General features: G+C 49.1%; 3 protein-coding genes across 3 annotated transcripts in view; 2 read left to right on the plus strand and 1 right to left on the minus strand.

Moving 5' to 3' along the window:
• The window catches only part of LOC101763818 (tetraspanin-2), an 11,222-nt gene extending 8,090 nt beyond the window's left edge, over window positions 1-3,132 (plus strand). The window contains exon 2 of the mRNA XM_004951391.3: window positions 2,401-3,132. Coding sequence (XP_004951448.1) covers window positions 2,401-2,700 — 300 coding nt within the window. The 3' untranslated portion in view covers window positions 2,701-3,132. The remainder of the gene's footprint in view (window positions 1-2,400) is intronic.
• A 325-nt stretch (window positions 3,133-3,457) lies between these two features.
• Window positions 3,458-5,211, minus strand: LOC101764213 (CASP-like protein 2D1). The gene is made up of 3 exons (XM_004951392.3): window positions 4,921-5,211; window positions 4,508-4,619; window positions 3,458-4,062 (listed from the first exon to the last, which is right to left on the minus strand). Exons 1-3 carry the CDS (start codon window positions 5,061-5,063, stop codon window positions 3,769-3,771), a joined length of 549 nt encoding a protein of 182 aa, XP_004951449.1. The 5' UTR covers window positions 5,064-5,211; the 3' UTR covers window positions 3,458-3,768.
• A 3,761-nt stretch (window positions 5,212-8,972) lies between these two features.
• LOC101764621 (cytokinin dehydrogenase 7) lies at window positions 8,973-11,036 on the plus strand. Its single transcript, XM_004951393.2, has 3 exons — window positions 8,973-9,658; window positions 9,775-10,181; window positions 10,288-11,036. Exons 1-3 carry the CDS (start codon window positions 9,049-9,051, stop codon window positions 10,882-10,884), a joined length of 1,614 nt encoding a protein of 537 aa, XP_004951450.1. The 5' UTR covers window positions 8,973-9,048; the 3' UTR covers window positions 10,885-11,036.
• The last annotated feature ends 1,271 nt before the right edge of the window (window positions 11,037-12,307 follow it).

Genomic DNA, 12,307 nt, shown 5'->3' on the forward strand with positions numbered 1-12,307 from the left:
TAACACCCGCTTGCTACTATCTTCCTTAAACTGGACATTGCAAAGGCATTCGACTCCGTTCGATGGGATTTTCTGCTTATACTATTGCAACGTCTTGGTTTCCCGACACGGTGGAGGGAGTGGATAGCGGCGATATTGTCCACATCATCTTCTAGGGTCCTACTGAATGGGGTCCCAAATCCACCTCTCAAACACAGGAGGGGGTTACGTCAGGGTGACCCCCTCTCACCGCTTCTCTTCGTCATAGCAATTGACCCGTTACAAAGGCTACTACACATAGCAACGGAAATGGGTATATTTTCCAAACTAAGAGGCCGCGGGCCTTCTTGTCGGATTTCACTCTATGCGGATGATGCGGCTATTTTCATTGCGCCAAGAAAAGCGGAGATTGATGCGCTAGTGAACTTATTGACTATGTTCGGCGAGGCGACTGGACTTAAAGCCAATTTCCAAAAGTCAACAGCTCTGCCGATCCGCTGTCAAGGGATAGTGCTAACAGACATTTTACAGAGCATGCCAGCCAAGATTGGAACTTTTCCAACCAAATATCTTGGTCTTCCGCTATCTACTTCACGTCTTAAAATGGTAGACTTCCAACCGTTGATCGACAAGGCACTTAAGAAACTCAACACCTGGAATGCACGAAACATGACCACAGCGGGGCGTTTGACACTTGTCAAATCAGTGTTGACAGCCCAGCCGGTTTATTTACTCACGGCTCTACAAGCACCAAAGCAAATCATGAAGGCCATCGATACCAAAAGGAAACAGTTCCTCTGGGCCGGTAACGAGAATGTCACTGGCGGGAAATGTAAGGTGAACTGGACGCGGACCGCCAGACATAAGAAAGGGGGCGGCCTTGGGATTCTACACCTGGGGAAATTCTCCAGAGCGCTACGTCTGCGGTGGTTGTGGCAACAATGGATACATGAGAACGCATTATGGGATGACTGTGATATCCCCTGCACGCAGTCTGATCGGAAGTTATTCGCGGCAGCCACCACTATAACAATCGGCGATGGCAACAAGATCTCTTTTTGGGACAGTGGCTGGATCGACGGCCAAAGGCCCAGGGACATGGCGCCCAACCTTCACCGCATTTCAAAACGAAAGAATAGATCGCTGCGCGAAGCCATCACGAATAATGCCTGGGTCACAGATATTGATCTTCAGCACCAGAGCTTTTCGGTCACACACTTCATCGAGCTGCAGAAAATCTGGAATGCGGCGAGCCGCCTGCAACTTCGACATGGGGTAACGGACACCATTCGTTGGAAATTGACGGCCGACGGCCATTATAGCACGAGATCAGCATACCGAGCACAGTTTTTCGGGTCCACAAACACCAACTTAGAAGCTATCATCTGGAAACCATGGGCACCTCCAAAGTGTAAGTTCTTCAGCTGGCTGGCGATTCAAGACAGAATCTGGACAGCGGACCGGTTGCAAAGACGGGGTTGGCCATGTAACCCAAATTGTGTTCTCTGCGAAGCAACGCAGGAGACGGGACCCCACATGTTCACCGCTTGCAGTTACACAAGGAATGTCTGGGCTCAACTTAGCGAGTGGACGAGGTGCCCGGGCATTGAACCAGAACGTTGGGATGCGCATGACACTCTGCATGACTGGTGGACGGCTTTAGCAGGCGAGCAGGTCCCTGACAAAAGAGGATTTAGATCCTTCATCATTTTAGTCCTGTGGGAAGTTTGGAAAGAGCGCAACGCGCGAGTTTTCCATCGACAGGAGCAATCCTTCCCCGTTTGGTAGCTCGCATAAGAGATGAGGCAGCTACATGGGTGTCGGCTGGTGCGGTGCACCTCGGTCGGTTTTTGGACGCCGCGAGGCGTAGTTGAGTGTATATAAGGCGCTCTTTCAGTTTACCTCCTACCAGTGTTCTAAGCTCGCAGTGCGCAGCATGTAATTACTTAATTGTTTCGCCTTCGGGCACTCCTCTTTTTTAATACAGCGGCAGCTCTCCTGCCTGCTCGTTTCAAAAAAAAAAAAAAATTCCATCACCTCGGTTTTGGGCCAAGAACACTTCCCTCTGTTGATTCTTGGATTGGAGCGAGCGCAGGTCATGCTTATGCGTGGGTACAATGGTATATTCATCTCGATCGGTGTCCGCTTCCGCGCAGAGTTTGTCTGTCCGTGCCCGCGGATTCCGGGCTGGCCATCCCTCCATCTCTAGGAAGTAGGAACCAATGAACTATCTGTTTGGCTCCATCTCCGAACCCTAATGCAATCAAGAATTTTCTTTTAAAAAAAGAAATTCGAGGTGATCAGATCTAAAAATGTCTAAACTTTTTAGCTGACAGTACCTGATGACGCTGAACATCCGAATACTACTTACTATCTGACACTCAGCTACCTGATGACGCTGCATGTGCGATGTGTGTGCAGTCCGGCTGCTGCAAGCCGCCGTCGGTGTGCGGGTTCAGCTACGTGAGCCCGACGGTGTGGACGGCTCCGGCGCGGCCGGCGGCGGACCCGGACTGCGGGCTGTGGAGCAACGACCCCGCCCAGCTCTGCTACGAGTGCGAGTCCTGCAAGGCGGGGCTCCTGGAGGCGCTCCGCGACCAGTGGCACAAGGCCAACATCGCGCTCGTCGTCGCCACCGTCTGCCTCCTCCTCCTCTACCTCATCGGCTGCAGCGCCTACAAGAACGCCCAGGCCGCCGCCTTCTTCAGCCGCTACAAGTGATCCGTCGATCGATGGTGAGTTAGCTCGCCGGCCGGAGGCGTCGCCGTATGTCAGGCTATGTTGATTGTTGTATGTTGTGCACAAGTAGCTGTGATCGATGTGCTTCCTTCAGTCTCTTCTTTTTTGCTTTTGTGGTGGTAGCTAGCAGTAGATGATGTAAGATGTGTTGCAAGGTAGAGGAGATGTAAGATTGAAGGTCGGGGTCGATGTTAGGATTGATTAATTTGGTCGTGCTTTTGTTTAATTTTCTGTCAGTGATCAGCAATGACTGAAGATCAGTGACCAGGTTAGGTGCACGCATCACCATTGCCGATTTGTTCAGACTCGTTGGCTTTGCTTCCTCTGCTGCCGGGGGCAGTCAGATTTGTTAGGTTTAATTAGTCAGATTTTGTTTCCCCCGTTGTGAAACAGGATGGCTAGTGAGACTTGTCAGCATGCTGTCCCATTTCGTTTTTTCCCTTTCCTTCCAGCTAAGCGTACTGTTCAGTTCTCGGGCCTCTTCCATCATCGGATGCCACTCTGCAGTGGCGTCCCGACAAGGCACGTTGCGTTACCACATGACCTGATGTCCGGACAGTTGGGTCCAAAGATCCTGAAGAGATCAACAGCAGAAGTCATCTTCCTAGCTAGTTCCTAATCACATGTCAGCTATTTCCCCCTTATTAAGAGGGTATTTTGTTCAAGCACTAAAGTTTAGTCTAATTAGGAGTATTAAATATAAGTTAATTACGAAACCAATTGCATAAATGAAGACTAATTCGCGATACGAATCTATTAAACCTAATTAATCCATAATTTGACCATGTTGTCCGCATTAGGCCAGTCACATCTTGGTTGCCCTGGTCCATGTGCCAGCGACCGAGACGAGCCTTCATTCCGTGCATTATTTCAGGTTCCTACAGGTTACAGCAGCAGAGGCATGGCCTATTATTGGCGGCTCACACTCACTATCGATTGCTTTAGTAGCTAGAACAGCACATGACAGCATCAACGCACAAAAACAGCAGCTAATTTAACTTGAGATCAAAGGCCAATCAGCTAGCCTGCCGGCAGCACCAGTAGTCTAGTCTACTTGCCTTGCTCCTCCTGCGCGTGCTTGGGCTCATCAGAGTAGTTGGCGTGAGAGGAGACGCCGCCGGGGGGATGGCACTTGCTGAACACTCTGAAGGCGGACACTAGGGAGAGCGCGACGAAGCAGGCGAGCGCGGCGGCGTGCAGCGCCACGGACACGGTGGCCTTGCCGCAGAACCGGCTGAAGTAGGAGCAGACCTCGCCCCACGACACGTCCCGGTCGCCGCGGCGTGCCAGCTGCAGTACCTCCGCCGCCGCCGAGGCCGACGTCACCAGCAGGTACGCCGACGCCTGCAAGGGGCACCATGTCGTCCCGGGCAATGTCAGATCGAGAACGTCGCATGATTCTCCTAACGATCTTCACAGCAAACAAATAAAAAAATATATGATCAACTTGTGTGCAAGGGCAGATATCTGTTGCTGGTGTCCATTGTGAAACACCTGTGTACTCTGCCCTGAGATGAATTCTCTCGGTCATGAATTGTCGCCTACCCTGTTCTGAATTTTAGTTTTCAACTTTTGCTCTGTTCTGAATCGGAGCTCGCATGATCCTATACAATTCCTAATTCCTATCTGCCACCAGTAGTCCACTACTTCTGAGTTCTGACCAGTTTCTTGATGGACAATTATCTACTCAGTCCTCACCAATCAATTGGACAGCAACTACCTAAGATTGCATTCGGAGTAGTCAATCTCAAAAGCGAAAAATACAGAGAAGGTGTTGGGTCAGACAGACCTGATCCAGGACGAGAATCAGCCAGTCATACCGAGCGAAGGACTTGAACGACGACAGCAAGATGGATGCTACCGCGTAGGCAGCTGTAACGGCGTTGATGCCAACCAAATAGCTGAGGAAAACAACTGAATTTCATCAGTGATTAAGGAACAATCCAAATTCTTGCCAGAAACTCCAAAGGGTACAGCAGTGCAAGAGCGAATAAAAAAAAAGTTAAACAAGGGCAGGGTGAAATTGAGTAGGAGCCCAACTAAGAACTTGGATCACTGATGAAATTTGATCTTGGTGCTAGCTCTCATACTGTCATACATACTGGCTCAAACAAAGTCTATCCAAACTTACACATATGAAAATAGAAACCAAGCGAATTTTGCAGGCTGCAATTGGGACAACACAAGATGATCGGTGCTTACGTGAAGCCGGAGAGATTGGAGAACCTGACCTCCCCGTAGGTGTCGTCGACCTGCCTGTTGGTGGCCATCTCCCATAGCGAGGCCACGGCGAGCGGGATCACGCACACCCTCAGCGCCAGCTCGGGGAGCTTCATGGCCGCCATGGCCTCTCCTCCTTGCCGCCCTGCTTCAGTGCTCTATCGAGCGGAGCCTCGATCACGGCCTAACAATTTTTTTTTTCTTTCTGATGAAACCTTTTTGATGTGCGCGTGAAGGAAGGGGGCGGAGGCGGTGCGGACTTTGCGCACTAGCGGCCAAGGCGTGGAGTGCTATATAGGCCCACCCGTGTCGTGGAGAAGCTAGTGTGAACGCGATATGGACTCTGCCATGGATGCGCTCGAGCAATACGGGGCCCACAGAATGTAGTGTACCAGTGCCACCGAGACCGAGTGATGGAAGCAGCCGTTCCGTGACGGAGTTTTTTTACTTGTCCTCTTTGACACGGCTTATTTCGACTTTAGCTTCATCTATTTCACGTAAATCGAGATACTGTAGCCTGAAGTCGTTTTGTAAGTCGGGACTAAAATGAATTCGGCTTTGACTTCACCGATGAAGCTGTTTTGGGATGAACCGTGCCAAAAAAGACCTTACTGTTGTTTTGACGAACACTGGCAGTATACTGCCGCCAGTAGAATTCGTGCGCAGCAAGGTTGAACAGATGGATCTGAAGAACCTGATACAGTTGGAATTTTGCTGTGCGGCGTGATTCTTTTTTTTTGTTGTTAAATTTGCCATCAATAATCGTGCGTTGTGGTGGTGGTGGTTGGGGGGGAGGCCCAGGCGCCCAGCTGCTTTTCTTGTTGCGAGCTATGATGACGCCGAAATGGAGTTGCCTCTGAATCCCTGATGGATGGCTGATGAGCGATCGTGCCCACTATACAGCAGTTACACGCGGCGGCAGCTGCGGCAAAAGCTGAGCACGCGTGCGCTCGCCCGGCGGCGAGACCCACCGCCACCGTCCGCTAGCTCCAAGTGCCGTTCGGCCCGCTGTGGCCTACCGGTCGCCGCGCCCTCTGCCGGCCGCCGCCGTGTGTGAAAGCTTGGACGCCGGACGGGGCGCCGCCGCCCGCCGCACGCGGAACTGACAAGCACGACCACGTACGTCGTCGTGAAGGAAGAGACCGGCTCGTCGACCGGGAAGCGGCGGCCACCTGGGCTGCGCTAGGCGTATCCTCGTATGCCTGACGTCATCGCGCTAGCTCTCTTCTCCTCGCAATAGCACACGTTCGGCTGACGACAACGCCCGCCCGCCGTGACGTCACTGCAGACGCCGCAGGCCGCAGCGACGGCTGATCATCGGGCCTCCACCGCCTGGTTGTACGGCCGAATTATTTTTGGGCCGGGCTCCACGTTGCTCCGCATACCTGACTGGTGGGCTAAAAGCCGGCTCCGGGTATCTCCTCGTCCGTCGTCGTTGCTGTTCGTGGGCACGGACCCAAAGAGTTTATTTTTTAAAAGAAATAAATCTTAGCGACACCCACACTCGATTGCAGATTTGCAGTTAGGGGATCCAAGTGGTGGCATAAATAGGTGGGGTACTAGTTCCAAGTCAGTTAGTCCATTTCCATCCCATTTTATCTGCTTCGATTTGAAGTTTGGATAGTTCAAATATACTATTAATGTGATGCCAATCAAAATCTAGAGATAATTACAACCTCCAAAGCTTCATTGCCATCGAAATAACTTTTTTAAATTTTAAATAGATAATGCTGGAAGTCAGAGTTATAGCTGAAAATCAATTGGTTTTGGAATGTCAAAGCTTCATATCGATAACAATAGCTGGCTTAAAAAAAATAATTGGTTAAGAAATTCAAATGACCTAAATTGGAATAATTATGTATCTGTTTTGCTGGAAAATATAAAAAGTAAATTGAAGTGGTGCAATCATTAGTCATTAATAATTGTTTGTACATGTAAAAGCCACAACTACATGTACTTCTAAATCCAAATTTACGGTTGACTGACAAAGAAACATCTTTGCTATTCTTCGTGTCATAAAAAAAAATAGGTGAACAATAAAACCCTAAGGAAATTATGAATATAAGTCCTAAAAAACCAAGCAGTATTTACCTAAAATCTTGCCAGTACTTACTAATCAGTTATGCCCCCATTGGATCAAATGCAATGATGATGCAGCATGGCCTGGTTTGCGTGCGAGGCATTCCTCGTTTGTTGGCACTCTATCTAACGAAATGAAGGTTGAGCTCCAGTACCATTATTAAATATTAAAATAGAACACACACGCACAGAATGTCAAAACTTTCACCGAAAGAAGAACAAAAAACATGGGATTGGAGGAAGAAATATGCTTATAAAAAAATTACAAACAAAACGCTCCTCAACCGTTGACCCAAACCTGTACTTACATTAAGACACATCAGGCCGGGCATCAAGGTCGTCTGAGCTCGTGCATGAACCATCAGGTAACTTGGCCTTTGTTTCCCGGCCTTGCAGCTTCTTTAAAGGGCAGAGAACAGTGAGGTGTCCACCACTAACACTTGGATATCATTCAGGCAGTTGACAAATCTTCAGATTTGATTTGGTCTGAAAAATATAAACCCCTCAACATTCATGCATCCTCTCAGCCTGCAATAATCTTATATAGTTTCAGTCTTGTTTATACATCAATCCTGCCGTCGGAAGGATATATTTCTTTACATCCGGTTTAAATTTGTGATCTGACTGCACACGACCTGACGATATAAATTATCATTGAATTTAAGAAGTGCTTACATCCCTGTCAGTCCATAGAGTATTCCTGCCGGACATCAACGAACCAGAATGTCAATGGAGGTAGGATCAAGAAGAGTTCCAGGATTTGCCAAGAGTCAATTTCCAGTTTACCTACCTGCATCATTGGCTGCTCGTCAAAATTGCTGTCATGTGGACAAAATCCCCTGCCATCAGTTGATGACTACAGTCACATGCTTCTTTAGATGGATGATATTCTCTTCCGAGTGGACTTGAGTGTTGAAATCTGGTGGAATCTTCTAATTTATTAAGCTAAAAACTACTCTATCTGTTTTTAACTAATTAGGTTATCCTTTTTTCAAGGGCCTAATTAGGTTATCCTAAATGTTATATATTTTAAAACGGAGAAAGTAACAAGGTAAATTTCATACAACCAGAACTACTTTAGTCTAGTACTCACTATAACTTTTTTTTGACATACATCATATAAAAACAACTATTTTGACACTTGATATTGTAGAACTATTTTGGCATAAATAGTTATATTTCTATGATATCTAGTCAGAAAAAAGTTCCACAATGGTATATGTTTTTTTGTGGAAACACCCGGATCCTTGCCGGCCTTGCATTAACAAGGAGCAATGGAAGTTTTACATGCACCAGCGGCGCAAAGCAACTAGAGCTCCCCAAAGTAGACTTCCAATGCAATTTAGGGTGAAGAAAAAAAAAACTATGTGGGTATCAGGTCAACATAATTGAAGTTTTGTGAAATTTGCTTAACTGAATGTGACATGATGGTGAATGGGAACAATAGTTTACATTTATTTGAGTTAGAGACTAACTGAAAGCTTACATTTTGGCCACTACTTCCGTAATTAGTTTATGTGTTTCTCAGCCTGCAAGGAATGGAAAACTTGCTCTGAATCTCCGCCCATTCCGTACTGAATTTATGTGTTTCTCGGCCTGCAAAGCAGAAGAAAATTTGCTCTGAGTCTCTACCCATTCTTGAGTCTTGACCTTAAGGAAGGCGAGGATAGAAAGAAATGTATATCGCTCTGACCAATAATCATTAAGATACTCTCCACAAGTCAACATCTCAAAACCAGGAGATGGAGCCCATTAACATAATTTTTTCCTTGTCATGCTTCAGGTACATACCTCCTCCTTTTGCCAAAAGTCAATCAGTTTCAAAATATTCAGAACAATTTCAATAAACCCGGAAGCTCTGCTGTACCTCCATTTGTCAACGTTTGCAAGGCCAAATGGTATCCTATAAATACCATGGATGTTCTAGACCACAAGGACACACAAGCAATCTCTCCTTTTTATAGTTTCTAACGCAAAGATCAGCGAGGCCTCGCCAACACATCCAATCGCCATAGTTGCAGCAAGAGAAGCATGGCGAGAACTCGTTTCGTTGCACTCGCTCTCCTCACTAGCTTCATCTCCGTCGTCGCCGGCCAGCTCCGACCATTGCCTGCCGCTGGCCTCCCGGGCGATCTTTTCAACCTGGGTATCGCGTCGAGGCTCCGCACCGATGGCAACGCGACGGCGAGGGCGTCGACGGACTTCGGCCAGATGGTCACGGCCGCGCCGGAGGCCGTGTTCCACCCGCGCACGCCCGCCGACATCGCCGCGCTCATCCGGTTCTCCGCCTCCTCGCCGGCGCCGTTCCCCGTGGCGCCGCGCGGGCAGGGACACTCCTGGCGCGGCCAGTCGCTGGCCCCCGGAGGCGTTGTCGTGGACATGCGCTCGATGGGGCGCGGCCGCCGCGGCGCACGCATCAACGTGTCCGCCGCCGGCGCGGAGCCGTACGTCGACGCCGGCGGCGAGCAGCTGTGGATCGACGTGCTCCGCGCGACCCTGCGGCACGGCCTCGCGCCGCGCGTGTGGACGGACTACCTCCGGCTCACCGTCGGCGGTACGCTCTCCAACGCCGGCATCGGCGGCCAGGCGTTCCGGCACGGCCCGCAGATCGCCAACGTGCACGAACTCGACGTCGTCACAGGTATCATCACACAGCACTCCGGCATGATCATTTTTTTTTGCTAATGATCAATCAAGTAACTATTCAGGAGTAGTGTTGCACACATCTTAATGATCATACGTGATTTAACAATGCAGGAACGGGTGAGATGGTGACATGCTCCCGGGACAAGAACTCGGACTTGTTCTTCGCGGCTCTGGGTGGATTGGGGCAATTCGGTGTAATCACAAGGGCTCGGATCATGCTTGAGACAGCCCCAAAGCGGGTGCGTTGGGTCCGGCTTGCCTACACGGATGTGGTTACATTCACCAAGGACCAGGAGTTTCTCATATCCGATCGAGCTCGGGAAGTCGGGTTCAACTACGTTGAAGGCCAAGTCCAGCTCAACCGGTCCTTTGCCGAAGGTCCCAAGTCAACACCGTTCTTCTCCGCCACCGATCTCAACAGGTTGGCCAAACTCGCCTTGAGGAAAGGATCCGCTGCAATTTACTACATCGAAGGCGCCATGTACTACAACGAGGATAACCCTGAATCTGTGGATCAGGTACTGAACACAATCCAATTTCAATTCTTTGCGCTATGATTAAAATTAAACTACCATTTTGAATTTTGAATGAAAGAAAATTGATTTGATTTTGCTTTCCTTGCAGAAAATGGAGGCACTAATGGACAACCTAAGCTTCGAGCCAGGGTTTGTGTTCACCAAGGATGTGACATTCGTGCAGTTCCTTGATCGTGTGCTGGAGGAGGAGAGGGTGCTCCGGTCAGCCGGAGTGTGGGAGGTGCCCCACCCATGGCTAAACCTTTTCGTCCCCCGATCTCGCATACTTGACTTTGACAATGGTGTCTTCAAGGGTCTCCTTAGGGATGCCAACCCAGCTGGGATAATCCTTATGTACCCCATGAACAAGGATAAGTGGGATGACCGGATGACGGCGATGACCCCAACAGATGATGAGGATGTTTTCTATGCCGTGAGTTTGCTTTGGTCGGCATTGTCGGTAGACGAAGTGGTGAAGCTAGAGAGGGAGAATGAGTCGGTGATGAATTTATGTGATAAGGCAGGCATCAAATGGAAGCAATACTTGCCACACCACACGTCTCAAGATGGGTGGCAACAACATTTTGGGGCTAAATGGGGCAAAATTACCGAGCTGAAGGCCAAGTATGATCCTCAAGCAATATTATCGCCGGGTCAGAAGATTTTTCCATCACGAGCCGAGGCTGTTGGCATTGCGACTGCGTAATATTGTGCTTTAGCATGTAGAATGTAGTGTATGATAGGTGTTTTGTAGTTAGGGATCCAGCTGCACATAATGTTTTAGTTGTTAGGAGGTGAAAACCAACCAGGTTTTCTGTAATTCTGAAAGGCTGATTGGAAGGAGAGGCATTTGTAGCTTGACCTTATTATTTTATCTTCGTTTTCTATCTTTTAGATCAATGTTACATGAAACCTCTGTACATGATTTCCAATTGAAAAAGGGAGGCAACGAGACGTTCTAGTTGTGACTGGAACCATTTTCACTTTCCTTTTCTTTATCCAAATGTGTTTTTGTTAGGACAATTCACAATTGTAGTGGTTAGTGTTTTGATAGCGTGGTCATTGGAGTGTATGCATCTGCTTTGCAAAAAAAAAGTGGGACAATTTATGCGCGTTCAATAGTCTCACTCTAAGACGAAGCATGCTCCTTAATCTGAGGATGCATTGATAAAATAACTGTGTAAGTAAACATAACTTAAAAATCATGGCCAAGAATGGTGAAAAATACACGCATATCACTTTTTTGAGACCTTTTTATAACACAAGAAGTTGGAAACGGTAAAATAAAGAAAAGCACAGTCTTGCAACACATGTCCATACAGTGGCGGACCCAGGGCTCGGCGACCCTAGGCCTCCGCCCGGGCTCCTCTAGGTTTGTGTCCATTAGTCCATATATAGTGAAGGTTATTAGGTCTAGTATTTCTAAGCCCATTAGGATGCGTTTGGTTCCAAGGATGAAGTGGAACGGGACGGGACGATCCCACTTCATCCCGCGTTTGGTTGGAAGACAGGTGGGACAGGGACATCCCTCATCCCTACGAGGGAATATACCCTCCAGATCCGGGATGACCCCATCCACCAAAATGAGCGGACGGGGCATCCCACTTCGCCCCCGTCACGCTCCGTCACGGAGGGGCGGTTGGGGGCAGCGCTGCGCGGCGGAGGCCGAGGGGAGGGCGGAGGCGGCGCGACGCGACGAGCCTGCCAGCAAGGCCGCCGCCGGAGCCGAGGGGAGGGTAGGGGAGGGGAGGTTGGGGGCGGCCGCTGGAGCCCGAGGGTCTTCTTGCGAGGGCGACGCTACACGGCCCGAGGGCAGGGGCGGCGGCGGGGTAGCAGGAGCGGCGGCGTGGAACAGAGGAGGCCGGCCGGAGAAGAAGAGGGAAAAAAAGGAAAAAAATAAAATAAATGTATACAGAATGACATGTGGGTCAAAAATACTGTAGCTAACGGTGTTAAAAATTTCATCCATATCACCCACCTCAACCTCTCTAACCAAACACAAGACGGGACCGTCCCATCCTATTTCAACCAAACACTAAACGGGACCGTTCCATCCCACAAAACTGGGATGGCACCAACCCGTCCTACATTTTCTCCCATCCAAACACATAGTTAAATTTCCCAAGCTC

The sequence above is a fragment of the Setaria italica genome, chromosome I (genome assembly GCF_000263155.2).
Source record: "Setaria italica strain Yugu1 chromosome I, Setaria_italica_v2.0, whole genome shotgun sequence".
Classification (NCBI taxonomy): Eukaryota; Viridiplantae; Streptophyta; class Magnoliopsida; order Poales; family Poaceae; genus Setaria; species Setaria italica.